We start from the raw sequence: 27,175 nt of genomic DNA on the forward strand, positions 1-27,175 counted from the left end.
CAAGCTTCCCCTGAGGCTATTGCCAAGTATCATTCCCGTCATGAGTCTAACTTTGCACATGTGGATCATCCGGAAGATGCTACTATATCAATGTAGATATTGAATTTTCAGGAGGCATCAACTCATATGGATGAATAAATTAGACATGTTTTAGGGTGTTTACCCCTAGTGGCCGAACCCACTAGGAGTGGCAAGCCCCTACCCTCTATTTTTCTAGGTTTATGATTTAATTTTGAACAATTTGTCTAAGTATTTGGAATAATTTGTTTGGTTTTGGTTTGTTTTGAATTATGGATTGTTATTTGAATGGATATTATTTTCTCGAATTGCTTAATTGAACGAATGAACTTATATGTATGCATGTGACCAATTAAATCAATTTATTTCTAGGTATGTCTAGTGGGGAAGTTAGTTATCTGGCAGATAGTGCAACCACGCACACCATATTACGTGAATGACACTATTTTACTAACTTAATACCCAATAAAGCTCATTTGACAACTCTTTCAGGCCCATCCAACCTGATTGAAGGATAAGGAAAAACACGTATCATGTTGTCCAATGGTACTATCTTAACCATTAAGGAGGCACTCTATTCTCCACGTTCTGGAAGAACGTTGCTGAGTTTTAAAGTTATTTGAGATAATCAATATCATATTGAAACCACTGAAGATAATGGTTCTGAATATCTTTGTATCACTTCGAACGAATATGGCTAGAAGCGTATTCATGAGAAGTTGGAACGTTAGCCGAGTGGGTTGTACATCACAACCATTTGCGGCATAGAAGCCCATACTGTGGCCGACCCTATGCCTAAGTTCCAGGACACTTTGTTGCTTTGACGTGACCGTTTGGGACATCCTGGATGTAACATGATGCGCCATATCCTCAACTCTTCACACGGGGCATAAGTTACATCTCTATGTTGGAGTTCCGCCATACAATTTTTGTTCTTTAGGGAAGTTGAATACTCAACCTTCACATACAAAGATTATTCACGATCCCCCCTAAATTTCTTCAGAGGATTCAAGGGGACATTTGTGGATCTACGCAACCAACATGCGAACCATTTAGATACTTTATGGTGTTGGTTAATGTATCGACACCATGGTCACATGTTTGCCTGTTGTCCACATGCAACACCGTGTTTGCTAAACTACTAGCTCAAATCATTAAGCTAAGGGCTTACCACCCTGATTATTCGATTAAGTCGATTTGACTGGATAACGCTGGAAAGTTTACGTCACAGACTTTTGACAATTACTGCATGTCAGTAGGGACCCAAAACAGCATGACATAAGCTTTCATAAAGTGCCTTCAATTGATATCTCGGACTTTGGTTATGAAAACCAAATTGCTGGTATCTACCTGGGGTTATGCAATATTGCACGTAGCTATGTTGGTCCACCTGAGGCCCACTACTACCCAACCACATTCACCGTTACAGTTGGTCACTGGATACGAGCCTGCATTTACGAGTGTTTGGGTGCACCAATTATGTGTCAATAGCGCCACCACTACGTACTAAAATGGGTCATCAGAGAAAAATGGGAATCTATGTCTGTTATGATTCACCATCAATTGTTCGTTACTTAGAACCCTTGACAGGAGATCTCTTTACCGCATGTTTTATGGATTGTCACTTTGATGAGACAGTCTTCCCGTCGTTAAAGGGAGATAAGCATGCTAACGTTCCTGCAGAACGCCGCGAATTGTCGTGGTATGCTTCCACTATGTCTCATTTAGATCCCAGCACTGCCCAGTCTGAAACTGAGGTACTCTAAATTATAGATCTTCAGAGTATTGCTCAAAGCATGCCAAATGCTTTTAATGATCTAGCAAAGGTGACAAGATCATAAATAGCTGCTGCAAACACACTTGCAATGATAGATGTACCTCAGATACATCAACAACTCGCCTGGGATGGCTGGACCATCCTCGAAGGTGGGGAGGCCGCATATTCCATGCGGCAAGGTACATTGGTGGCTAGCCAATCATCTACTCCGACCTTGAAGTGTGGCAGACCCCTTGGTTTAAAGGATTCATAACCTCGGAATGGGAAAATGACACCAACTAGTGACCCTAGTTTGAATCCGACCATCACTCACTCATCTATTCCAATGCATGAGTTTATTCTAGATTATGGTGATGTTTCAGATGAAACATGCTAGCCTCTTGAGAATTGTGAGATTTTGGTCCACTACGCAGTATTGGATGAGGTTTGGAATAGGAATGAGATGATCATCGACGATGCATTTGCGTACTCAACAGCTACTGACATCATGCTTAGTGATGACATTGAACCATGTTCTATCGATGAATGTCGACGTAAAACTGATTGGTTAAACTGGAAACAAGCAATCTAGGTCTAACTCGATTTGCTCGCGAAACGTAAAGTGTTTGGACTTATCGTTCCTACATCACCACGCGTGAAGCCTGTTGGCTACAAGTGGGTTTTCGTGAGGAAACGTAATAAGAATAATGAAATAGTGCAATACAAAGCATGCCTCGTAATGCAAGGCTTCTTTCAGCGCCTTGGGATTGATTACGAGGAGACGTATTCTCTCGTAATGGACGTTATAACGTTTTGCTACCTTATCAGTTTGCTAGTTTCTGAAAAAACTGAATATACAACTTATGGACGTGGTAATCGCGTATCTCTCTCTATAAGGATCTAGATACAGAAATGTACATGAAAGTTCTAAAATGACTTCTATTGACTGGTTCAAATAGTTCTAGACCATGGAACACTCTCTCAATTAGGTTGAGGATGTCACTCTACGAATTGAAACAATCTGGGCGGATGTGGTATAACCGTCTAAGTGAATATTTGACAAGTCAGGGGTTATGTGAACAACGAATAATGCCCATACGTGTTCATAAAGAAGTCACATTCCGGATTTGCAATCGTTGCAATTTATGTCGATGACATGAACCTCATCGGGACTCCCGCAGAGCTTAAGGAAATTGCTGCACACTTGAAATCATAATTTGAGATGAAGGATTTTGGGAAAACTTGATACTATCTTGGCCTAGAGATCAAGCATTGTTTGGATGGAATCCTAGTACATCAATCGAACTACACCCAAAAGGTGTTGCATTGTTTTAATGAGGATAAAGCGAAGCCTTCGAGTACACCTATGGTCATTCGGACTCTAGATGCTAAACGAGATCCCTTCTATCCTAAGGAGGATGAGGAAGAGATTTTGGAACCCGAAGTTCCTTACCTAAGTGCAATTGGGGCTTTATTGCACTTGGCTCAATACATTACACCCGACATCTCCTTCACTGTTAATATTTTGGTAAGATACAACAATGCGCCCACACGCAGGCACTGGAATGGTGTTAAAGACATTTTCTGCTACCTCATCAGAACATTGAAGTTAAGCAAATCCATTCCCAGGACAACTTGACCGATCTCTTCACCAAGTCATTGTCCAAGTTTACTTTTCATAAGCTCGTCCAAGGAATCAGTATGCGTAAATTATCTGAGTTGAATCGCTTGTAGTTTTCTTATTTAGAAGTTATGTCTAACTCATGGGAAGTATCTAAAAGCATACTCACATTATCTTAATGTACTCTTTTTTCCTACGATTGGGAACATTTTTCCCACTAGGTTTTTGCTACCTAACGAGGTTTTAATGAGGCACCCATCTTGGGATGATCATACTCCGTTGAGTTCACTACTTTCGTCCTGTTTGACGTTTGTTTTAGACATTATGCATACTTCTCACTTTTCTCCTTAGTCTATGGGTTTTCCCCATGCCTTAGGTTTTACCATAGCAAGGTTTTGTGAGTTTTACTACAAATGCATACTTTCTTAAATTTGAGACTCTCATTCCTATTCCATTTCAGCTGGAGTTCACTAGTATTGATTTTACATTATTTATGAATTATCAAGAATTGTTCGAATGATTATAATCACTCCCTGTATCTATATAAGGATGGGAAATATCACCATAAGCTTCCAATACGAGGTATCTTGTACATGTGAAGTTATGATGATGTTTCAGTGACCATCGATCGACGCGACAAGTTAATCCACTTTCCTTGGGCTCAGATGGACTATATTTTAGACCATTTAGTAAAATTCCTCATTCTTGAAATTATCATAATTCTTGGGCGTTTAGACCAGCGTTTATTCTGATGGGGATTCCATATTCACCTCTTTGTTCTGAAAGGTGTTCTAGTCAATCGTGGGTCCGTGTCTACCATACTACACTTTGTACTAATCTTGAAACAAAGAAACTGTCTAAAGGAATTGCTCGGATATTGAAATGTAGTTGTGATCAGTAATTCTTCAATCACTCATCAAATACTCTACTAAACGAATCTTTACCGTTGGTGATTGAAAAATTGCTGAAGCTAATGTTGTAGTGAGATAGTATACATTAATTTCAGTTACCTTGTATTTGAGATTTGTTGGACTTATTTGACTCTCAAACTCTTGAGAGTTCTTTTAGCCTCTCGACATATTGTTTTTGCTAAATTCGGGAGGAATTTAATATGAAGATGCTCGCTAAGGCGTTGTGGGCTACATTGTACGACTATGTGGTACGTTTGTCACTCTAGTATCTCACGATGCGTGATTCACTTCCAAGCATTGGAAAGTCTTCTTGAAGGCTATGAATACGAAGTTGTTACCCGGTACTACACTTTATCCTTGGATTGATGGTTAGTATTAACGAACTACACAGACCTTTGTGTACGTGTTGCATTTTTCTTTGTTCTGCATACATTGGTGGGTTTGCAACAGACATTTATTTTATTAGGGTTATGTGTAATTGCGGTTACACTTTTGATTTTTGGGAATGACACAGTTTAAGACATTGTAAGGAGACTTCATGTACAATGCATAATTGGCAGGTGAGTATTACGAACATGTATCTAAATGTTTGAGATTATGATATAGAAAATTTGATATTATCACGATGTTGCCCGAAAGGGCAGTTTGCGAGGCTTTGACCAAATGATTTATGTGTATTTCTCAATGGGGGGGGCATGATGGTAATGTTGCACCCTCGGGATTTGTTACTTATACGTTTAGTTATTTATTTATTATTTGGGCTTGATCCAAAGATACTACATACATACCTTTGAAGTACAATACGCTATGAATGCGTAGGTAAAATTTTTCTATGCTCAGTTTTGATTTCAGTACAATTATTTCTACTGTATTACATATATGTATTTGGACATTATATTTTTATGCGTCTATTTTGACCCTATGTTTTTATAAAACTATTTGATTTTAGAGTAAATTGTAGCTATAGTCCATTAACTTTAACTCAATTGGAGCAATGGTCCCTCAACTAAAAAATTATTACCATTGGTCCCTCAACTCATCAAAACATGCATCTATGGTCCCTCAACTAAAAATCCATTACCATTGGTCCCTCAACTTTAATTCAACTGGGGAAATGATCCTTTAACTTTAACCCAATTGTAGCAAAGGTCCTTCCAACATAACTCGTTTTGACAAAAGTTTTGACATAGTTGGCAAAAAGAACCATAATTACACACTTTGATGAGTTGAGGGACCCTAATTATATAAATGGTTATTCCAACATAACTTATTTTGACAATATTTTGACGAAATTGGTGAAAAGGACTATAGCTACACATTTTGATAAGTTGAGGGATCAATAGTAATGGATTTTTAGTTGAGGGACCATTGCTCCAATTTGATTAAAGTTGAGGGACCATTACTACAATTTACTCTTGATTTTAGTATTGTGCTAAAGGAGAAGGAAAGTATGAGCTTGGAGGCATGAAAGAGGAATAATTGTAAACCAATCGTGACGGAATGGCATTCTCTTTTATGCAGCCGCTCTAACTCGATTTCTTCCTTGTGTATGTATTTCTATATATATTTTCTTCTTATTTTGAGCATTTTACATTTAACAAGTTATTTTAAATTTTGGGGACGAAATTTTCTTAAGGGGGGGTAAATTGTAACGACCCGTCCCCAATTATTACGAATTTTATAATTTTAAAATGCAAAATTTTGAAAATACCCTTTGAGGCAAATACGTTGACTTTTGTTGACCCTCTTGTCGTGTCATGTAAGACTCATTTTCTTGGCAAAATTTTGAAAATACCCTTTGAGGCAAATACATTGACTGTTTGGCCATATTCTAGACGCTTTTCCGGCCAAACCACGACGAGTTAGCCATTGAAAAGGTACCAATCTCTTCATCTCATTGAGAAATATGATTTCCATTTTTGAATCACTTGATTTCGTTGAGTATTGACAAAGTTATGGACGTTGAAAGGCTGCTAAAAAATTCTGGCGAGTCACTAGTTTTCCCGCGGACAGCCATCTTTCAAGCCATTTTCCAACCACCTCCGGCCACCATTTGGACTCCAAGCAGTTATAATCGTGTTCTACACATCTCTAACTTCGTTTTGGTATATTATAGGTCGAATTTGGTTGAGAAACAAGTGAGATATGGAGTTCTAAAATTGCCCTGGAAATCTGCAAAATCCGTAGAATCCAGAGAAATTTCGTTAAGGTCCGCCATATGATTATTAAAGTAATTGATGATCCGACTGTTGAATTGTCACAAAACTTTAATACATTATAGTACGTAATATTTGAGGACCATATGAACTTACGGATCTAGAATCCGACGTACGGATCTTCCCAAATTGGATTTGTAAGTTCATAAAATAAAACATTTTGCAATTGGCGGAGATCCAACCATTGGATCTTAAAAAAACTTTAGGATGTTGTTCTAGACGCATAATGTGGATCTTTGGAAGTTACGGATAGGAAATCCGAGGAGTAGATTTTCCGAATCGAGTTATGTAGAGTTGAGGACTCTACCGTCGACCTCTGACCGATGGTTGACTTTTGGGGTCTATGGGTTTCAAATCATTCTAGAATGTCCTTGGGGGATGTGTTTTATGTAAATTACGTGTTCTATCAGTTAGAATTCTGAGACATGATTTGATAATTATTCTAGGCGACGATCTTTCGAGACATTTCGATATTCGTGCTAGGGAATGTAGCGCGGACCTCAGGTGAGTGGGCTTTTGGTTTTTAATATATGTATATATGCATTATGTTTTTCCCAGAAAAATTGATTTAAATGATTTTGCGTTTTAGATGCCATGTCAAATGCTTTATATTTTAGAATATGCATTAGTAGTTATGTATGTTAGTATTTGATGTTGCGAACACTCAAGTAAGTTCCAAGTGAGTATATGTGTTATTGATTGTGAGTTGCGTTGTCATGGTTATACATAAATGCATTTAGAGCTCATTAACCTGCACCCAGGTGTTAGTGCTCCCGTCCGTGGCCAGGGCACAATCCTTCACGTGATGTTCACCTCCCGCACCGCACGCTCACCTTGGATCCAAGTTTGGTGCACAACCCTGTCGTACAAACCACAATAGGTGGTTCTGACTCGTAGGTGACCCGTGATTTATCGCACAGCCTTCACGTGATCGTAGCACTTGAGCGTACTTATTACACCTAGCCCTGTCGTACAGACCACATTATGTGGTTCCGACTTGTGTGCAGACATACTTGATGAGCTATAGCTTCAGCTGTACAGGCCATAATAGGTGGATCCGACTGACATATCACTTTTCATTGATTTACTTCACCTGGTTTACTTATTCATTATGCGGAGATATTTGACATGGCATACATGTGGATTTTGGTATTTCGAGTATGGTTTCGATATATGTAAGTGTTTTATTTTTCTAGGAAATTATACGGGTTTTACAGCAAGGAGTTATTACTTTTGGAAAGAGAAATGGTTTTGAAAAGCTTTGTTTTTGCCCACTCACATTTTCTATTTTGCGCCCCTCCAGGTTTTAGCTGCTGGAAGTTCGTATCGACGAGGATTCTTGGCGAATCTCAGTATAAGTGGCTACCTCTGAGGGTATGATCTTTACCCACACTATTGTACTTTACTTATGCTCATACGACACGTGTGAAGTGGATGCATACTCGCTCACTAGTGCACTATGGTATTTAGGCATTTTTAGGTTTAAATTACTCAGATTTTCCATATAAGTGCACTTTATGGCTTCATCACCTTCATGGTGTCGGCCAGCACAGCTCGATTCGGAGTCCTAGTGGACATTCCGGGTCGGGGTGTGTTAGAACTAGTCTTTGACTCTTATCTCCGACCTAGATTGTCACTTGACATGCATATTTGCAGGATTCGTAAAGCAAGCAGAGACAATCTCATGTGTTGGTATTTAAGTCATAAATATGTCTACGAATTTCATACTAGTCCAGATACTCTGTTTCACAAACAGATTTCATAATCTTAATTGAGAAATTCAATTAAGGCGATGCATGAACGAATAGCTACCTGACTGGCCTCGATAGTGGAACGACTCCCTCCTCCAATGTAGCATTCAAGGGAAGGATGCACCGAAACTTGTCAAAACTAAAAAGATGCAAAATCAATTTCATCATGGTCTTTCTATAAATGCCAACAAAGTGGCATCTACTTTATCTTTAGACAATAAATTAACAATCAACTCCGTAGTTGATGCATTTGCAGAAAAACCTCTCTCCGCCATTTCTTGAATAAGCCTCACTGCCGTTGATGTATCGTTGTTATTGTGTCACATCCCAAACTAGCTTCGTCGTAGTACGATAATGTCTGCTTTAGGCCCAGCCCACACGGTTTTGTTTCTGGGAACTCGGCATGAGAACTTCCTAGTGGGTCACCCATTCTAGGAATGCTCTAGCCCAAACTCACTTAATTTCGGAGTTCCTACGGAATCTGGAGCCAGTGAGTTCCTAAAAGGCCTCGTGCTATAGGGATGAGAGTATGTACACATAAGGCACATTGTGGATGAAACTTTCTTCCTCCTTGATCTTGGACAATTTTGCACCTACAAAACAATTAACACCTTAGGTTAAGGCCAAGATCCTCACGCGCCCACGATGAATGGGGGGGAGCTTTGGCCGAAGAACCTCCGATGCCAAAGTTAGAATTTAGAGAGAAATAGTGTTTAGAGAATTTTGGGATTTTTGCCAAAGTGTTGGAATTGGCTTTTTTGGTGAGAATGAGAGTATATTTATAGGGATAGGAGGTGGCTAGGGTTTTTGTGTTTGATTTAGGTTTAATTAGCCAATTTATTTGGCTATTAAACATAAAATGAATGTTTTGGTGGTTTTTGGAATTAATTGGCTAATTAATTAGGGTAATTAAAAAGGGAAAATAGTGGAAAATGTGGAGAATAAGATGGTTTACTTTTCTTGATGGGATTGGCCGGCCATTTTAGTAGTTTTAGGTTTGGATGGGTGTTTCAATTGATAATTAAGGGATTGATTAGGTAATTAATCCCTTAATTAGTCAATTATTATGATTTTAGGAAATATGAAAGGAATAAGTATATTATTTAGCTAATGGATTAGCTAAATAATGAAATGGGAAATATATGAATAAATTAGGTTTTAAGTTGATACCTATTTTGGGCACTTTTAACTTGGTTGAGGGATAATTGCCTGCTGCTTGCGCGTTGGAATCCCGGTATACCTCAAAGGTAGTTTTGTCTTTTTATGTCAAAAATCCACGTGTCGCCTTGTGATTATTTTTGGCTCCATAAATGCCCCCACACCTGTTGGGCTGCTTGTAGGAAAGGGTAACAAGTGTAGAGATTTTCTTGCTTTAGGAAACTTAAGACTGCTTCCTATTTTGATGTTGATTCTCTTTTTAAATGGAAATTAGATCCTTCTAGGAAAGGGAAATAAATTTCTCTCAAAGCCTATTTAAGTCCACCTTAAGTGGGTTATTAAATCAACTTTGGAGAGCGATTTATTCTACCTAACAAGAGAGAGAAAGTTAGTGGATATTTGTTCCCCCTCCTCTAGCAATCTTTTACATCTTGCCCGTGCAAAGGACCGTCTTTCGTTGATTTCTTCGACTTTTTCGTGCCGCACCGATGTAAGAAAAATTTAATTTTTCTTGCCTTCTTCTTGGATAGTGCTATTGCAGGGCAGCCATCAGGGTGGTGCGGTACGTCGGCTGGCAGGGGCCAGGAGTTGGCTCGGCATGGGCCGAGGAGATGTCGTGGCAGGGACCACTGCTTGGGCAGCTTGGCTTGGCTTGAGCCAAGGGCAGCTTGTGCGGCTGGGGTCGCGGATTGTGGCGTTGGGGGCAGTGCTAGGCGAGCTGCATGGCTCATGTCCTTTGGGCTCTTGGACCTGACTCGGACCAGGCTGGCGATTGAGAGAAATGAGGAGATTGTGGGTCTCATGGGCTGCTGGAATGTTGGGTTGAACTCCCTTACTGGGTACCACGAATGGTGTTGGCTACTTTAACTCTCTTCATCAGGAGAAACGTGGGTTGCTCCCAAAATAAGAGGTGAATAGGATTAAGGCGGATGCATTGGTTCGTCCAATCACCGTTGTGGATCCTGCTGCAAGTGAAGGTGAGAAAATGGATCTTCCCTGCTTGCTCAAGAGATGCCGGCTGAGAAAAAACCAAAGACTTATTTCGCTGCTTATGCAAAGGATGAAAAGTTGATTGCTGCTTATAATCAAGTGATCCACTTCAAGAGAATCGTCGATAGGTTTGAACCCCAAGTGTTGGAACTTCAAGGTGTACTGAAGATCAACGAAAATTTGAAGAAAGAAGTGGATGAGCTGCAGCGCGTCCATGTTGGTATTGGTGAAGTAGTTGGAAAAGTTGGTGCCCAGGCTGGAGCAGTCGGGGGTGATGCCGTTGCTGAAGGTGTGGCAACGGAATAGTCGTGGGATGTTTAGGCTGCCAAAGTGTAGTCATCTAGGTAGCCTTTAAGATTTTCTTTGTTTTTCCTTGTAGCTCTTGTTTTGCTTGAACTCCTTCGGCCTTTGCTAGTTGTTTATAAACATGTTTTCCTTCGCTTTTCTTCATCTTCGCTTCTTTTGTTCATGCCCTAACCTTTAGACTTGATAGACCAGTGGCAGGCATGCTACTTTTTTATAAGTAGACAAGCCCGCGTAGCCTATGCAGCCGTATGTGTTGGTGTAGAACTTTGCAAAGTTGTTAGCCATTGGGTTGGCAGCCGGATGCCTTACTTACAGATGCAGACAAGTCCGCGTAACCACTAGGCTGTTAACCTTGACTTTCTCCAATTCCGTAGGTTGCGTAGCAAGTATCACAACACTTTAGGACTTGGTGTAGGTTGTTCCGCGCTTGGCAGAGGTGAAGCTTATTGACTACGTAGCATGTCGGCAGTGGATAAAACTTCGTATATGCGTGCTAGCTTGTTTAACCTTTCACAAGAATGTGCGGTTGTATAAGTCTAGTGCGGCTTTACTGCTCGAAGGGCAAGCCGTATGCAATCTTCCGGAATCCGTAGGCTACCTTAGTGCACTTGATAGCAGCTTTAGGATTCCAGGGCAGCCGTCCATCGGATGTACTGCGTAATGTGCCCTCTCCGTCTCTAGGCCAAGAGACCTAAAATCCTTCAGTTAGCTAAGCCTTGAAAAAGACCATTGCGGCTAGTTATACTAGGGCAGCCCGGCTCATCCACGTCTGGATATTCGGAGTGTAGAGTTTATCCTCCTGTTCTTGGAGAGCTGACCCATGTGGGTGTCGGGGAATTGGTTTGCCCTCTCACGTTGGAAAGCAATTAGTTTACCCTCTCGCACTGGAGAGCATGGTTGGTCCCTCGGGGGGCGCAATTCCTGCGGTAAGTCCCTAAGAAGGGCGCGGTTTTCTTTTGAAGTGCAGGTGTGATCAGTTGTTGTAAGCATACAACTAAGCCAAGTCGTGATTACTTCTGAATTCCTCATTGAAAAACGAGTTAAACGAACGAGAACTTAGATGTAAGGTAAGAACTGCATAACAACTAGATAATCCTCGACTGGTGAGGTAGTGCCCGTCGAGTTGCTTGAGTCTTCGGGCTTTAATGTAGCGAGAGGTCACACATGGTACTTCCTCAGATTGTAGGCGTTCCATTGTTTTTCGATCTTTTTGTCGTTTTATGGTGGCGAGGGTGTAATTGTTCTTGCCACCTACTCAGCTGATCTTGTACGGACTTTCCCAAATGAGATCCATATTTTTTGAGCCTTTTCTGCTGGCAGTGATGAAGGTTTTTCTTATGACCAGATCTCTAGGCTGGAACTGCCGGATCTTGGCCCTTTTGTTGTAGCTGGAGAGGAGCTGATGCTGGTAGGCTGCGATGCCAGTGATAGTTTGTTCGCGCCTCTCTTCTGCCAGATATAAGCTTGTGGCCATCTCCTTTCGGTTATTCGTCTTTTGGTTGTGCGATATGCCCATAGACATCCTTGGAGTTCATCTGGCCATTTTCTTTTCTTATTGGTGAAGTAGTCGGTTGCCATGATCATCATGTCTTTGCCCCTAGTAGTCTGGTTGGTGATTAGCTAGGACTCGGAATGAATTGAAAGCTTTTTCACCACCAAGTCTTTTGTCATTCGAAGGCCTGCTAGTGGGACTTCGTACTCTGCTTCGTTGTTAGATGATTTGAAGCTTAGAGTGATCACCTGCTTGAGCATTGAAACGTCTAGGGTGGCAAGAACCACGACTGCTCACAAGCCTTCGTAGTTGGATGCGCCGTCGACATGCAAACGCCAGAAATCTCCACTAAGGGAGCAGGTGTGGCTAAAGTGTGCTCGGCTGCCTTCGGGACGTCGTTGGGCCGAGTTGTTGCGTTCGTCAGAAAACTTTGCATCTGTTAGGGTCTACGCCTTTATCGTTGCCGGTTTGGATTCGGCGGAATAGTGCGTCATGATGATGATTGCTTGCGTTTGAAGGTAAAACTTAAGCTTTTGGTTTACAACAATTATCGCCAAAGTTAGCTTTTGAATTTTTAATAGCATCGATGAGAGCTTTTGAACTGTAAAATACAGGTAGTCGGGCCCCCATCTCTTCTCACATGATGGTAGAGCTTATTGCTACTTTAGATACCGTCAAACATGCGAATAAGTCCTCCGCTGCTTCTAGGGAGGTGATGTCGGGTACTTCTTCAAGTCCTTGAATGTGCATTGGCGAGCCTCATCCCAAAGTGCATGCTTCTCTGCCAAAGCAAAAGAGTCTGCCAGAGTTAGATCTTCTTTCATGATCAATTTTCTGAATAGCGGGTGGTCTGCTGGAAGTCATTTTTGGAAGGCTGCTCTAGCTATCGAGTCGTTGCATCCGACTATTTTTGCCTTCTCTACTTTAAACCTCCTCACATAGTCGCGAAACGACTCCTTTGGGTTCTTCTTGACGTCGAACAAATGGTCAGACTTCTTTTTGATCGAGCGATAAGATGAATATTCTTTGGTGAAAACAAAGAAAGTTCATAAAAATTCCGGATGGATTGTGGCGGCAGGGTGTAGAACCAATCTTGCGCCTCGCCTTGTAGAGTGATGGCGAATATCTTGCACATGAGATCATCGTTGTTTCGATAAAGGATCATTGCGGTTCGGTAGCGCTTTAAGTGTCTCTCCGGGTCTTCATCCCCTTTGAAAGATGTGAAATGTGGCATGCTGAACTCGCGTGGAGGTTCTGCCTGCTCGGTCTTTTCTATGAAGGGTGACCTGCTTATGTTGGTCATGTTCCGTCGTAGTGCCTCGTCGGTGACCTCGTTGCGTTGGAAATCATGCAATCGCTTGGTCAATAGTCTCTCTGCTTCTTCCTGAATTTGCCTTTGTTGGGGTAGCGGAGCTCTCGGCTGCCCCCAACCATGACTTGCTGCTCTAGGCTGCTCTTCCATGTGTTTGGCTCGTCTATGTCGCGGATGCAGTGCATGTGGTGCGTTCCTAGCAGGCGAGTGAGTTCTTCACAGGCTGCTGGTTGAACTTGAGCGGGATTGAGTGACTGCTTCTCTCCGTCCGTCGTGCTGCCTACTCTGATATGAGGTGCAGGATGCTCCTTGTGGGCTTAGCCGCGAATAGACACTTTGCCCGGAAGGTTGCTCATGTTGACTATCGGAGTATGACCCCAACCGTGAATGTATGCTCATCCGTGGCCCTAGTTGAGAGTGCATGCTCCTCCGCGCGCTAAGACGGGAATGTACACTGCCCAAACGTTTGGCTCGTGGTTGGTCGAGTGGCTGCTTACCGGGACGCTGCTGGAAAGGTCTGTCTACCCTTGTCCTACTTCGGGATACCTCGTCCGGGGCACGTTGGATCCTGATGCGTTGCAAAAGTTGATTCACCAAGGTTGTCTGTTGTGCAAGGGCGCTCGTCAACTCTATGACTTGTCAAGACAAGTGTTGTTCGCCATTTGGATTGGAAGAGCGCGCCTTTTTGAGCAGTGGAAGGGTGGTAGACTCCGGGCGTGAGATTTGAGTTGGGAAATGTCAAATTCGCGAAAAAATATGGTGAGAATGTCCCCGGCTTAATGGTAGGTTCGGATGGTTGAGATAGTCTTGGGCCGACTTGGGCTGCTTAGAAAGCCACTAAAGCAGGCTGGGCCGTGAGAGTGGGCTGCTCGACTGGAGCTGGTTGGGCCACGGGAGTGGGCTGCTCGTCGGGAGCAGGCTGGGTCACGAGAGCAGGCTGCTTGGGAGGAGCAGGTTGGGCCACGGGAGTGGGCTGCTCGACGGAAGTAGGCTGGGCCACGGGAGTAGGCTACTCGACGGAAGCAGGCTGGACCACGGGAGTGGGCTGCTCATCGGGAGCAAGCTGGGTCACGAGAGCAGGCTGCTTAGCAGGAGCAGGCTGGGTCACGAGAGCAGGCTGCTTAGCAGGAGCAGGCTGGGCCGCGAGAGCAGGTTGCTTGGCGGGAGCAGGCTGGGCCACGGGAGTGGGCTGCTCGTCGGGAGTAGGATGGGTCATGAGAGCAGGCTGCTTGGCAGGAGCAGGCTGGGCCACGGGAATGGGCTGCTCGTTGGGAGCAGGTTGGGTCATGAGAGCAGGTTGCTTGGTAGGAGCAGGCTAGGCCGCAAGAACAGGTTGCTTGGCGGGAGCAGGCTGGGCCGCGAGAGCAGGTTGCTTGGCGGGAGTAGGCTGCTTAGAATGTGATGCAAGCGAATGCGAGGCTCGGGCCCGGGCCCGTGCAAACTTGGATGGCACGACTTGGGCCGTGGCCTTGGTGTTGTGAGCCTTGGATGGCACGGCTCGAGCCGTGGTGAAGGCACCATGGACCTCGCCACGGGTGGCTACCGAGGTAGCCACCGTGGTGGTTCCCATGGTGGAAACTCGTGGTAGTGGTGGTGCTCCACTTATTGTCACATTTAGCCTCACGGATCTCCGCAATCCCATTTCTTGAACATTAGAATTTTCACTCGTGGAATTTTTTAAATTTCTAGCCATTATATTTTGCTTATACGTTTTATCAAAGAACCTTTGCAAGTAAAAAATTCTAATAATAAGAACGTATGAAAAATATTCAAATGGACTAGAAAATAAAGAAAAAACCTTTTTGTGCGAGAGTCTTCTACGAGTATGGATTTCAACTCTCAATGAAAGCACCAATTTATGGATGAAAATTTCTTCCTCCTTGATCTTGGACAATTTTGCACCTACAAAACAATTAACACCTTAGGTTAAAGCCAAGAGCCTCACACGCCCACGATGAATGGGGGGGAGCTTTGGCCGAAGAACCTCTGATGCCAAAGTTAGAATTTAGAGAGAAAGATTGTTTAGAGAATTTTGGGATTTTTGCCAAAGTGTTGGAATTGGCTTTTTTGGTGAGAATGAGAGTATATTTATAGGGATAGGAGGTGGCTAGGGTTTTTGTGTTTGATTTAGGTTTAATTAGCCAATTTATTTGGCTATTAAACATAAAATGAATGTTTTGGTGGTTTTTGGAATTAATTGGCTAATTAATTAGGGTAATTAAAAAGGGAAAATAGTGGAAAAGGTGGAGAATAAGATGGTTTACTTTTCTTGATGGGATTGGCCGGCCATTTTAGTAGTTTTAGGTTTGGATGGGTGTTTCAATTGATAATTAAGGGATTGATTAGGTAATTAATCCCTTAATTAGTCAATTATTATGATTTTAGGAAATATGAAAGGAATAAGTATATTATTTAGCTAATTGATTAGCTAAATAATGAAATGGGAAATATATGAATAAATTAGGTTTTAAGTTGATACCTATTTTGGGCACTTTTGACTTGGTTGAGGGAAAATTGCCTGCTACTTGCGCGTAGGAATCCCGGTATACCTCAAGGGTAGTTTTGTCTTTTTTTGTCAAAAATTCACGTGTCGCCTTGTGATTATTTTTGGCTCCACACACATCACCCCTTCTTCGTTGGTTGATGTGGGATCTCACAATCCATGCAATAAAATAGAATAAGTTTGAATGTTTGGAAGTTGGCCACAAGCTTGCATTTGAGAGAACAAGTTCAGTGCATCTTGCGTTCTCCCCATCTTGCAAAACCCATCAATAAGAGTACTATAAGTAACCATATTTGGAACGACTCCCTCATGAGACATTTCCAGAAAATCATCCGAGGTATAGTTAATGATTTGGTTCTCCACCATTTCATTAAACAATCTTTTAGCTTCTTTCCAATTCTCTACTTTGCAAAATCCATGAATAAAAGAGGTATAGGTAATGATGTCGGGAGCAATGCCCTTACTCGTCATTTCTGAGAAGAGGTTTGGTGCATCAACAACTAGAGTATCCTTACAAAAACTGTCAATGATTGTGCTATAGACAACGACGTCAGGCTTGCAAGCTCCTTCCATCTTCTTAAGCAATTGGATTGCTGCAGTGTTGGTACCTTTCAAGCAGAGGCCCTTTACTAGTGTGCCGAAAGTGACCACATCAGGCTTGCAATTACCTTTCTCCATCATTTTGTTGAAAATTGCTGCTGCCTCGGCCTCTCTATTCTTAAGTAGAAAACCGTTGATTAGAGTGGTGTAGGTTGTGACATCAAAACCTAATTTGAAGAAGTTACCCAAGACTGACAAACTAAACTCCATTTGGTTAAGATGACAAAAGCAATTAATGATAATGGTTAGAGTATAAGCATCTGGACGAATTCCAAACACAACCATTTGGTTATTCAAGGAGATGACTGTTGAGTAATGTTTCAACATGGCAAGTTGACCCAACACTTGAGTGAAAGGGAAAATGGAAGGCAGAGGACGCCTTTGAAGCATTTCGTCGAACACATTGAGAGCATCCTCAACATTAGTGATTTTCACACGCTGGTGTTGTTAGGTGTTTCTTGATTCCATCAATTTAGAAGCTTGAGAGTGAAACAAACCCAAGTAATTGTTGAAGAAAACAACGACAGAAGAAGATTGAAGAAGGCGAGGCATCATACCTCTGGTGCTAATGGTATTATGGTAATGCTATTGTAGGGAAGAAAAACTTGGAATTTGGGTAAACCTTAGAATTTATAAATTGACATGCACTAATCCCCTTGTTTGAATTCATAAACATAGAAATTTAGAATTTTCACTTAGAAGAAAAACTTGGAATTTGGGATCTCAAATTCCTAAGTTTAAATTCCATATAAATATGTGTCATTTCCCAATTTTTATGATTGAAAGTTTAAAAATAACAAGTTTCGTATCCAATTTCCTTATTCTTTTAGGTTAACCAAACAAGAAAATTTACAAATTTAGAAAATAAAATACTGTCATTTTTTTAATTCAAACATAGTGGTAAAGACATGTTAGAATTATGTGGGTGAAACTTCAAAAAACAAAATTGCTATTCTTACAACATATTTGTACTGTCTATCTAACAAAGATATGACCCACATGCTTTGGTAGCCCCACCGTTATTAGATAGATGATTCAAATAAGAAAATATGTGGTAAGTGTAGCATTACTTTTTAAAAAATAGCAAATTTCTTTGTGTAAAATTACATTGCGGCCCATATCTTTTATTTTTGTACAGTTTTGATTAGTAGGTTAGAATGTTAATTTTATAAAATTTTAGTTGACAATCTGAGTTCTATTGATATGTAATTTAACTAATTGGACATAAAAGCCCTTTAAACAAAAAATTAAACTCTTGAAATTGAAAAACATTGTATAGCCACTTAATATTACAGTTTAGTGGTATTTCTCTTCACTTGCAAGTGAAAAGTCTTAGACACGATTCTCGTCCACAACGTATTTGAATTATATTATTGTTAGCCCATTGTGAGACTTAACTCACCTTCCCACCCGTTAAGTGTACATAATATCCTTTATTAAAAAAAAAAGCAAAAAATGTTTTATAATGTAAGAGCTGTAAAATAGTAAAATTAAAAATAAAAAAAAAGGTTAAACAAGCAATTATCATGTTCAAACACGACTAGTTATTCAGGCTACGCAAGGTTGGAATTGGGAACTAGTCTTGGACTCTTATCTCTGACCTGGATTGTCACTTAATACGCATATTTGTAGGATTCATAAAGCAAGAAGAGGCAATCTCATGGATTGGTATTCGAGTCATAAATATGTCTACAAATTTAATACTAGTCCAAATACTCTGCTTCACCAACAGATTTCATAATAAATTCAGTTAATAACACATACCATACGTCACTAGGCGATGAATGAACGAATGGCTACATGAACTAGACTCGACAATGGAACAACAAGGGCGGAGCCAAGTACAAGGCTCCCCTAGGCTATAGCATAGGGAGAGTTTGGTTCTTCAAGCTTAAAAATATTAGTTTTTGGGTTAGTTTATGATTTTTAGTTGTCATATTTCACTTAAGAAATGAAATTTTTTCTATAAGTAAGGCTGTTTTTAACAATAATAAGAGCTAATAGATGTTAAATTAACTCATCACTTTAACCAATATTATATTTAATAGTAATAAACTAAAACTTCCATACCACAAATGGTTCCTCATTTTATTCACTTGAAAGCTTTGAAGGCTAGAAACCTAGAAAACATAGCATAAAATTCTTGCTTCAAATTACTACATTCAAGTTTTCACTATTATATAACTTTATGTAGGCAAAATAGGATTAAAATTTTGATTTCGTACTAATAATTTTAACTTAGCCCACCCACCAAATAATTTCTGGCTACGCCATTGTGGAACAACTCCCCCCTCCAATGTAGCATTCAAGGGAAGATGCACCGAAACTTGTCAAAACTAAAAAGATGCAAATCAATTTCATCATGGTCTTTCTATAAATGCCAACAAAGTGGCGTCTACCCTATCTTTAGACAATAAATTAACAATCAACTCCGTAGTTGATGCATCTGCAGAAAAACCCCTCTCCACCATTTCTTGAATAAGCCTCACTCCCGTTGATGTCTCGTTGTTATTGATAAACCCTCGGATAATTGTGTTGTACGTCCAACCATCTGGAAAACAGCCTTTCTCTTCCATTTCTCTAAGCAAGTTTTCCGCTTCACATATTTGCCCCCCATTACATAATCCACGAATCATTATAGTATATGTCTTGACATTAGGTTGAATTCCTTTTGATGATAAACAACGAAAGAGATCCCATGCATATTCAACTTTTTCAGCTCTGCACAAACCGTCAATAAGAATATTATAAGTTACAATACCAAAATCCAACATCTTTCCCTCCATCTCTTCCAACAATTCAACTGCCTTGGGAAATTGTTGGTTTGCACACATGCCATGCAATAAAATAGAATAAGTTTGAATGTTTGGAAGTTGGCCACAAGCTTGCATTTGAGAGAACAAGTTCAGTGCATCTTGTGTTCTCCCCATCTTGCAAAACCCATCCATAAGAGTGTTATAAGTAATAGTATTTGGAACACCTCCCTTATGAGACATTTCCAAAAAAAGCTTATGGGCATCATCTATTCGTTTACACTTACAATAGCCGTTTATCATTATATTATAACCACGAGCATCAACCACAAAGGCCTTGCTAAGCATTACTTCAAAAACCTCTTTTGCCTCGTCCATTTCTCCTCGCAAACAATACCCATCCATAAGCGAATAGTACGTGATTGTACTAGGTTTGATATCTCTTTGAATCATCATCTCAACCACGCTCCTTGCTTCCTGGACTATGCCCTCTTTGCAGAATGTATCAACCAAGATATTGAAGGTGTGCACATTTGGAAAGATATGTTTCTCCACCATTTCATTCAACAACCTTGTAGCTTCTTTCCACTTCCCTACTTTGCAAACTCCGTGAATCAAAGAGGTATAGGTAATGACGTTGGGAGCAATGCCCTTACTCATCATTTCTAAAAAGAGGTTCAGTGCATCAACAACTAAAGCATCTTTGCAAAGACTGTCGATGATCGTGTTGTAGACAATTACGTTAGGCATGCAAGCATTTTCTTCCATCTTCTTAAGCAATTGGATTGCTGTATTGTTGTTACCTTTCAAGCAAAGGCCCTTTACTATTGTGCCGAAGGTAACCACATCAGGCTTGCAATTACCTCTCTCCATCATTTTGTTGAAAAGTGCTACTGCCTCGGCCTCTCTATTCTTAAGAAGAAAGCCGTTGATAAGAGTGGTGTAGGTCGTGACATCTGGCTCAAAACCTAATTTGAAGAAGTTACCCAAAATTGACAAACTAAACTCCACTTGGTTGAGATTACAAAAGCAATTAATGATAATGGCTAGAGTATAAACATCTGGACGAATTCCGAACAAAACCATTTGGTTATTCATGGAGATGACTGCCGAATAATGTTTCAACTTGGCAAGTTGAGTCAAGATTTGGTTGAAAGAGACAACGGAAGGCAGAGGACGCCTTTGAAGCATTTCGTCGAACACATTGAGAGGATCCTAAACATTACTGATTTTCACAAGCTGGTGTTGTTGAGTGTTTCTAGATTCGGTCGATTTAGAAGGTCGAGAGTGAAACAAAGCCCAGTAATTGTTGAAGAAAACAGCAACAGGAGAAGATTGAAGAAGGCAAGGCAGCATACCTCTGGTGCTGCTGCTTCCATAACCAGCCTTCGAAGAAGAAGAAGCAGCAATCGTTGCCCGCATCACCTTCAGCATCTCTAAGTCAATGAGTTGAGAGTTGCTCACAAATCAAAGAGTTGTTGTAAGACAGTTTGTGCGAGTTGAAGAGCATGGATTTCATGTTTTTTTTCTAGTTCTAGATTAACGCAAACTAAAAATAAATACACTAATTTGTTAAAGTTGTTAGGATCTCCTAGCTGATAGGGTTAGGGTTCTTTGTTTTTAGGTTTGAAGGCGTGCATAATAATCCCTATGCTTAAGGGACAAGTTTATTTGTTTTGGACTTAGTCATCCACCACGATTCTAGGGTTGTAAAGCCGTGGGTTGTTATTTCCCTTCCTGTTTTGATGTAAGGCTATTTAATAGTCATATTTGTTCTTTAATTCAGTAAGATTATTCTCCCAGCAATATAAGCATGAAGAAGAACAAGCCTGACTCTCAAATAATTCAAATTACATTTAAACCTCTTCTAAACCATCTTCAACATTTGCGTTAAAACCTAAAATTTAGGTTTTAAACCCCCTCTTTTAGACCATCGACGATAAGAAAGGACATTATTATGATTTTAACAAATGAGCAGAGCAGGTGAAAGCATTATCATGATTTAAGGCTTGGACTTAACTAAATTTCTTTGAGTCTATATATAAAATGAGCCAAGTGAATAAGATATTTAAAAAAATAAATAAACGGTTCGGTTTGGTTCTGAGGTTCTACCAAGATGAAAACCAAAATGGATATGAACAGTTCGGTCCGATTCTTGAACGTAAATTGATTTTTTCTTTTTGTCAACATGGTTTTTTTCCGATTTATTATGTCGTTGTTCAATTCAGTTCCATGATTTTTATGTCCACCCCTACAATTATATATAGAAATAAGGGCACATATTTTCCGTGACATGTTTTGGATTCAATTCTTGGCATTGGTGAATCACATGATGGTGTTCAGGAGAGGCTGAAATGCCTCTATAAGTCTTTTCGGCCTCCGAAAGGATGGACTGTTGGGACAAAACCACCAATTGGTCAAGTTTTTTTTTTTTTTTTTATTTTATTTTTTTTTTCTAAACAAACTATATTATCTACACCAAGAGGGGGAAGTGGTCAGTCTCACAATGAGTTAGTCATATTAATGTGGTTCAAATCTAATACATTTAACTTATAAGTGAATATGAATATCACTAGACCGTAAGATTAAGTGGCAATTGAAGACGTTATTAGATGCAAAAGTGAGAAGTACTGAGCATGAAAATTTTGCATGCTTAAAGTCGTGAAACAAGTCAGCAATGAAGAGCACCTGTATTCAACAATTATCCATGTCTGAATTGTGTGAGTCACAAACTTCACATTCGTTCTTCACTTAAAATACATATAGCACCAAGTCAGGTGTCAAATTTACAAACTATTTAGGTAATTGTGCACCAAATCTGAAGGCAAACTGAAAATTACAACAAAACAATAATAAGGCGTTAAGTTAAGCAAGATAGTACAATACATGAACAACTACGATTTACCATTAAGAAAAACCAAACCTGTATGACTAAGATAGCGGTTGACATTTTCAGATTGCTCGTTCAAACATACATAGAAGCATCTTTAGCCTTTTCAAATACATCACAATAGCATATTATTTCTCAAATTTCTAAACCTAATGAAAAGTAAAATTAATAAAAATAGGAAATTATAGCTTACGCGAATAAATTAAACACGAATGTGCAACGGTTGAGGAAAGAAATGCAAAACCTGAACGGGCAAACGGAAACATTTGGTACTTCACACTCTCATTTTTTCTCTTTCTTCTTCCTCTTCCAGCAAACTTTCTAATAATTGTATGTAACCATTTCTTATAGTCTTACAATCGTAGGGTTTTGCACAAAAAGAAAGAGGAGATACTGACATTTGGTGGGTTGCTCTTATTTTTTTTTAGGTAAATTACATTTTACCCCCCTCATGTTTGTGGTAAATTATAACCTCATACAACATTTTTAAAATATTTCAATCACATACATTTGCTTATTATTTTATTTCAATTTCATACTTCTATTAGTCAATTTGCTAATTTGACTGTTAAATGACAATGTATCAACTGTGGATCCCACATTTTTCTAATCTATTTTTTTAAACTTATATGGGTACATTTTTTTGTTGATTTGAAAATGTATTCATGCCAAGTTATTTGAAGAAATTTATTAATATTACTAGGCCTAATATCTATTATTATTATAATTATTATTTTTTGTGCTTCTGAAGAATGTACCCATATTTTGGGTACGAAGAATTTACCAAACGTTTTATGATACAATAACTTTTGGTTAATATTGATGAATGTACTATATAAATGTACAAAATATGTTATATAATATGTGTGTGTACATACTTTTTATGGCAAAACATGATTTTCCACATTTAGTTTCTTGTTAAGTTTTTGGACAATGTTAAAAAAGCTTTGAATGGCCACGTTGTGAATGTAACGTAATTCCTACAAATATTGACCGTTCCAATTTACATGATCCTGCAGATAGAGCACCACAAGCATGGCCGAAAAAAATAAACAAAAATTAAAAATAAATCGTCACCTGAGAGGTTCGAAATCTCGCGGGGGATCCCCATGCACTTAGCAAACACACGCCTTAACCACTCGGCCAAAGCGACTGTTGATGACGTAGGAGGCTACTCATCATTTTTAATTAACTATTTAATTAAACAAAAATTAAAAAATAAATCGCCGCCTGAGATATGAGGTTGACGTTTTATGGGTTTCTCTTATTAATTTTTCGAGTAAATTACATTTTATTCCCTCAGGTTTGTGATCAATTGCAACCGCATATAATATTTTTGAAACATTTTAATCAGATACCTTTACTTACTATTTCATTTCAACTTCATATACCCATTAGTTAATTTGTTAATTTGACCGTTAAGCGATGATGTGTCAACTATGGATCCCACCTTTTTGCTGATATGACAGTCAAATTTTTCCACATTGATTAAAAAATAAATTATAAATAAAAAATTGGGCCACCCCCTTAAATCTTAGTCCGCAGCTATTCCAGAATCCAGCTGATTCTCGCCAGATAACACTGACCATGGCTGTTGCCATTACCACGACGTCGAGTCCAGTCGATTTTCTATTTTTTAGTCTCTTAAAAATACCCATTTGTATAGTTTTTCAATTTTTTAAATATACCAATTGTTATATGTAAAATGTACCAATTTCTTTTAATGTAAAACATACCCCTTTTTTTATGTAAAATTAGTTCACTTTTTTAATCTATTTTTAAAAGGAGAAATTAGGTTCTCATCCTTTATTTTGCTACTCCATTGATTAAAATTCTATTCTTTTTCAATTTTTGATCAAGGTCATTGGGTATTAATAATATCATTAATTATTTCAATAATAAAATATTTTTTTTATTTATAAATATATTCATTTAATGTTAAAAATGTTACAATTAGTATATTTATATTTATGACTAAATTTTTTATCATATATTTTTAGTTTTAGTTTGTACCCATTTTTAATTTGTACCAATTTTCTTTTCAATTTTAATTTGTACCCATATATTAATTTCTTTTTGTGCCCATATTTTTTAAAGTTTATTTGTATTTGTACCCATATATATATATATATTTTTTTTTTTTACTTTTTATTTTGCTAAATTTACCCATGCTAATTATATGTACCCATTCATGTAAAACTTTTTAATGTTAAAATGTACTCATTCTTAAATATACCAATTTGTTATCTGTAAAATGTACCCTTTTTTTATATAAAATATATTCAATTTTTTTCTAATCCATTTCTAAACTTATATGGGTACATTCTTTTTTCTTTGATTTTAAAATGTATCCATGTCAAGTTTAATCCAAGAAAATTACTAATGTTCTTAAGCCTAATATCTTTTTTTTTGTTGTCATTTTGAAGAATGTACCCAAGTTTTGATACAATAATTTTTTTGGTTAACTTTGATGAATGTACCCATGTTTATATATATACACACACACAATAGTATATTTATATTTTAATATTTTTAATCCCACAAATTATGGTTTTTTATTTAAAATCTCATTTATATAAACAACTAAAATTTCTAATTTTTAATTTAAAAAATATAGTAACGTACATAAAAATAAATTATCACATTAATTTCAGGGACCTCGATAAAAAATTAAAAACCAACAAGGTTTCAATCAAAGAATATTTATAGCTAAGGACCGCATCCAAAGTCTCCCTTTTTAAAACTTATATGGGTACATTTTTCTCGTTGATTTGAAAATGTATTCACGTCAAGTTATTCGAAGAAATTTATTAATGTTATTAAACCTAGTATTCATTATTATTTTTTTTCATGGATTTGAAGAATGTACCCATGTTTTCGGTTTGAAGAATTTACCAAATGTTTTATGGTACCATAACTTTTGGTTAATATTGATGAATGTACTATATATATGTACACAATATGTTTTACAATATGTGTGTACATACTTTTTATGGAAAAACATGATTTTCTACATCGGCAACATTGTGTCATCATCCTATCATGAGACGTTTGGTTCTTTTTACTTTTAGTTTCTTGTTAAGTTTTTGGACAATGTTAAAAAAGCTTTGAATGGCCACATTGTGAATGTAATGTAATCCCTACAAATATTGACTGTTCCAATTTACATGATCCTGCAGATAGAGCACCATAAGCATGGCCGAAAAAAATTAAACAAAAATTAAAAATAAACCGTCGCCTGAGAGGTTCGAACTCTCGCGGGGGATCCCCATGCACTTAGCAAGCACACGCCTTAACCACTCGGCCAAAGCGACTGTTAATGACGTAGGAGGCTACTAATCGTTTTTAATTAATTATTTAATTAATCAAAGTCTTTGTTTGTAAATGAGGATCCTCTCCAGATCCTCAGGATCTTGGAAATCCTCCAATCACATCTATTTATCGTACACCATGTGACTATTTTTCTTCAGGTATAGTTTATATTCAACTTTAAATATATAAAAAAATACAATGATTTATGATCGCATAATGTACGATGAACGGACGTGATTGGAAGGTCCCGGGTATCATCACAAAGAGGATTCGGAGAGGATCCTCGTTCCCTAATTTCCTTTCGTGAACTTACTCATGCAAGCTCATGAGTAGCACCAGTAGTAGTACTAGAAGCAAACAATATAAATTGGTGGCGGTGGCGGTGACGAATAATGGAGGAGGAGCAGACTGCACAGCTGCCCGAGATCTTCCGATCGTTTGACAGCAACAAGGACGGCAACTTGACCGAGTCGGAGTTGTAAAATAATTGATCAAAAGATCAATGTAAAATAATTGCAATAAGGTGATTTAGCAAATTAATGGAGTTTTCTCTCGCGTTAGGGTGAGAGTTTCTCTCAACACTAGAAGAAAAATGCTCATCCACCACGGTAAATGCCTGTGATAGATTGGAATCCACCACAAACATTGTGCTCGTTAGTAATTTGGATGTGGTAAAAAGTCTCAATTTCTACCAGCTATGTCCATTGTCAAATGTAATGTAACCAAAAACAATGCTCGTTGTAGATTGGAATTTACCACAGGTACTATTGCCGTTGTGGATTACTTATTTACCACAAGTAATGCCCCTTATAAAAAAAATTATAATATATAACCCACAAAATTGGAAATTTACTATGAATACAATTTTTTTTTTAAATAATCACATATTAAAAAAGAATTACAAACTGTACAAAGCTAACAACACCACCATTGATTTATACTAGGAAATATCAAACTACACATGAAGCATCAACTAGGCCTCAAATAACAAGGAAATTGTCAGTTGAAAGACTTCTCTTTTTCTTGAACACCTCCAAACGCCTTTGAAAGTTAATACTATGAACTGTTGCTAATCTATGAACAACTGAAATTATAAACAATGTAAATCACAAACATTCAGTAGTATTGAAAATCAATAAGCACCGACAACAACAAACAGACTCAAAACTAACGAAAGCATTACTTTAATTCTCCCATCAGTCGATACATATGCAAAAATTGTACTAAATAAACAATTACTTGAAGTTGGGAATTACCATTTCAACCAAGTTTCTTGAAGTTATTTAGTGAGCAACCGAAGAGAAGGATCTTGGAGTCCTTGACCTTGAGGTAGAATTACAACTTGAGGTAAAAGCTTGAACAAGGGAAATTTCCATTATTGCAGAAAAGATTCAAATAAAGCAATAAAACATAGTGTGCGAAAAGACTCGAGTGCACATCAAAATACATATAAAGGAAGAAAACAAAAAATATATATAATGAATAGGCAAAGAACATAACGTTTGGTTAATATTGATGAATGTAGTATATATATGTACACAATATGTTTTAGAATATGTGTGTACATACTTTTTATGGCAAAACAT

General features: G+C 38.6%; 2 protein-coding genes and 1 non-coding gene across 3 annotated transcripts; all 3 read right to left on the bottom strand.

Moving 5' to 3' along the window:
- Positions 1–16,184: 16,184 nt before the first annotated feature.
- Positions 16,185–16,844, bottom strand: LOC139189432 (pentatricopeptide repeat-containing protein At1g62914, mitochondrial-like). The gene has a single exon (XM_070808382.1). It carries the CDS (start codon positions 16,842–16,844, stop codon positions 16,185–16,187), a length of 660 nt encoding a protein of 219 aa, XP_070664483.1.
- A 2,006-nt stretch (positions 16,845–18,850) lies between these two features.
- LOC103447936 (putative pentatricopeptide repeat-containing protein At1g12700, mitochondrial) lies at positions 18,851–21,144 on the bottom strand. Its single transcript, XM_029089344.2, has one exon. The coding sequence runs from the start codon at positions 20,576–20,578 to the stop codon at positions 18,995–18,997; it is 1,584 nt and encodes a 527-aa protein (XP_028945177.2). The 5' UTR covers positions 20,579–21,144; the 3' UTR covers positions 18,851–18,994.
- A 4,365-nt stretch (positions 21,145–25,509) lies between these two features.
- TRNAS-GCU (transfer RNA serine (anticodon GCU)) lies at positions 25,510–25,591 on the bottom strand. Its single transcript has one exon. It is a non-coding gene; the product is annotated as a tRNA-Ser (tRNA).
- Positions 25,592–27,175: the final 1,584 nt, after the last annotated feature.

The sequence above is a fragment of the Malus domestica genome, chromosome 11 (assembly GCF_042453785.1).
Source record: "Malus domestica chromosome 11, GDT2T_hap1".
Lineage (NCBI taxonomy): Eukaryota > Viridiplantae > Streptophyta > Magnoliopsida > Rosales > Rosaceae > Malus > Malus domestica.

Bases quoted from the DNA above. Each gene is read 5' to 3' on its own strand.
- LOC139189432 (XM_070808382.1), bottom strand. From the start codon at position 16,844: ATGGAGTTTAGTTTGTCAGTCTTGGGTAACTTCTTCAAATTAGGTTTT.
- LOC103447936 (XM_029089344.2), bottom strand. From the start codon at position 20,578: ATGCTTCAAAGGCGTCCTCTGCCTTCCGTTGTCTCTTTCAACCAAATC.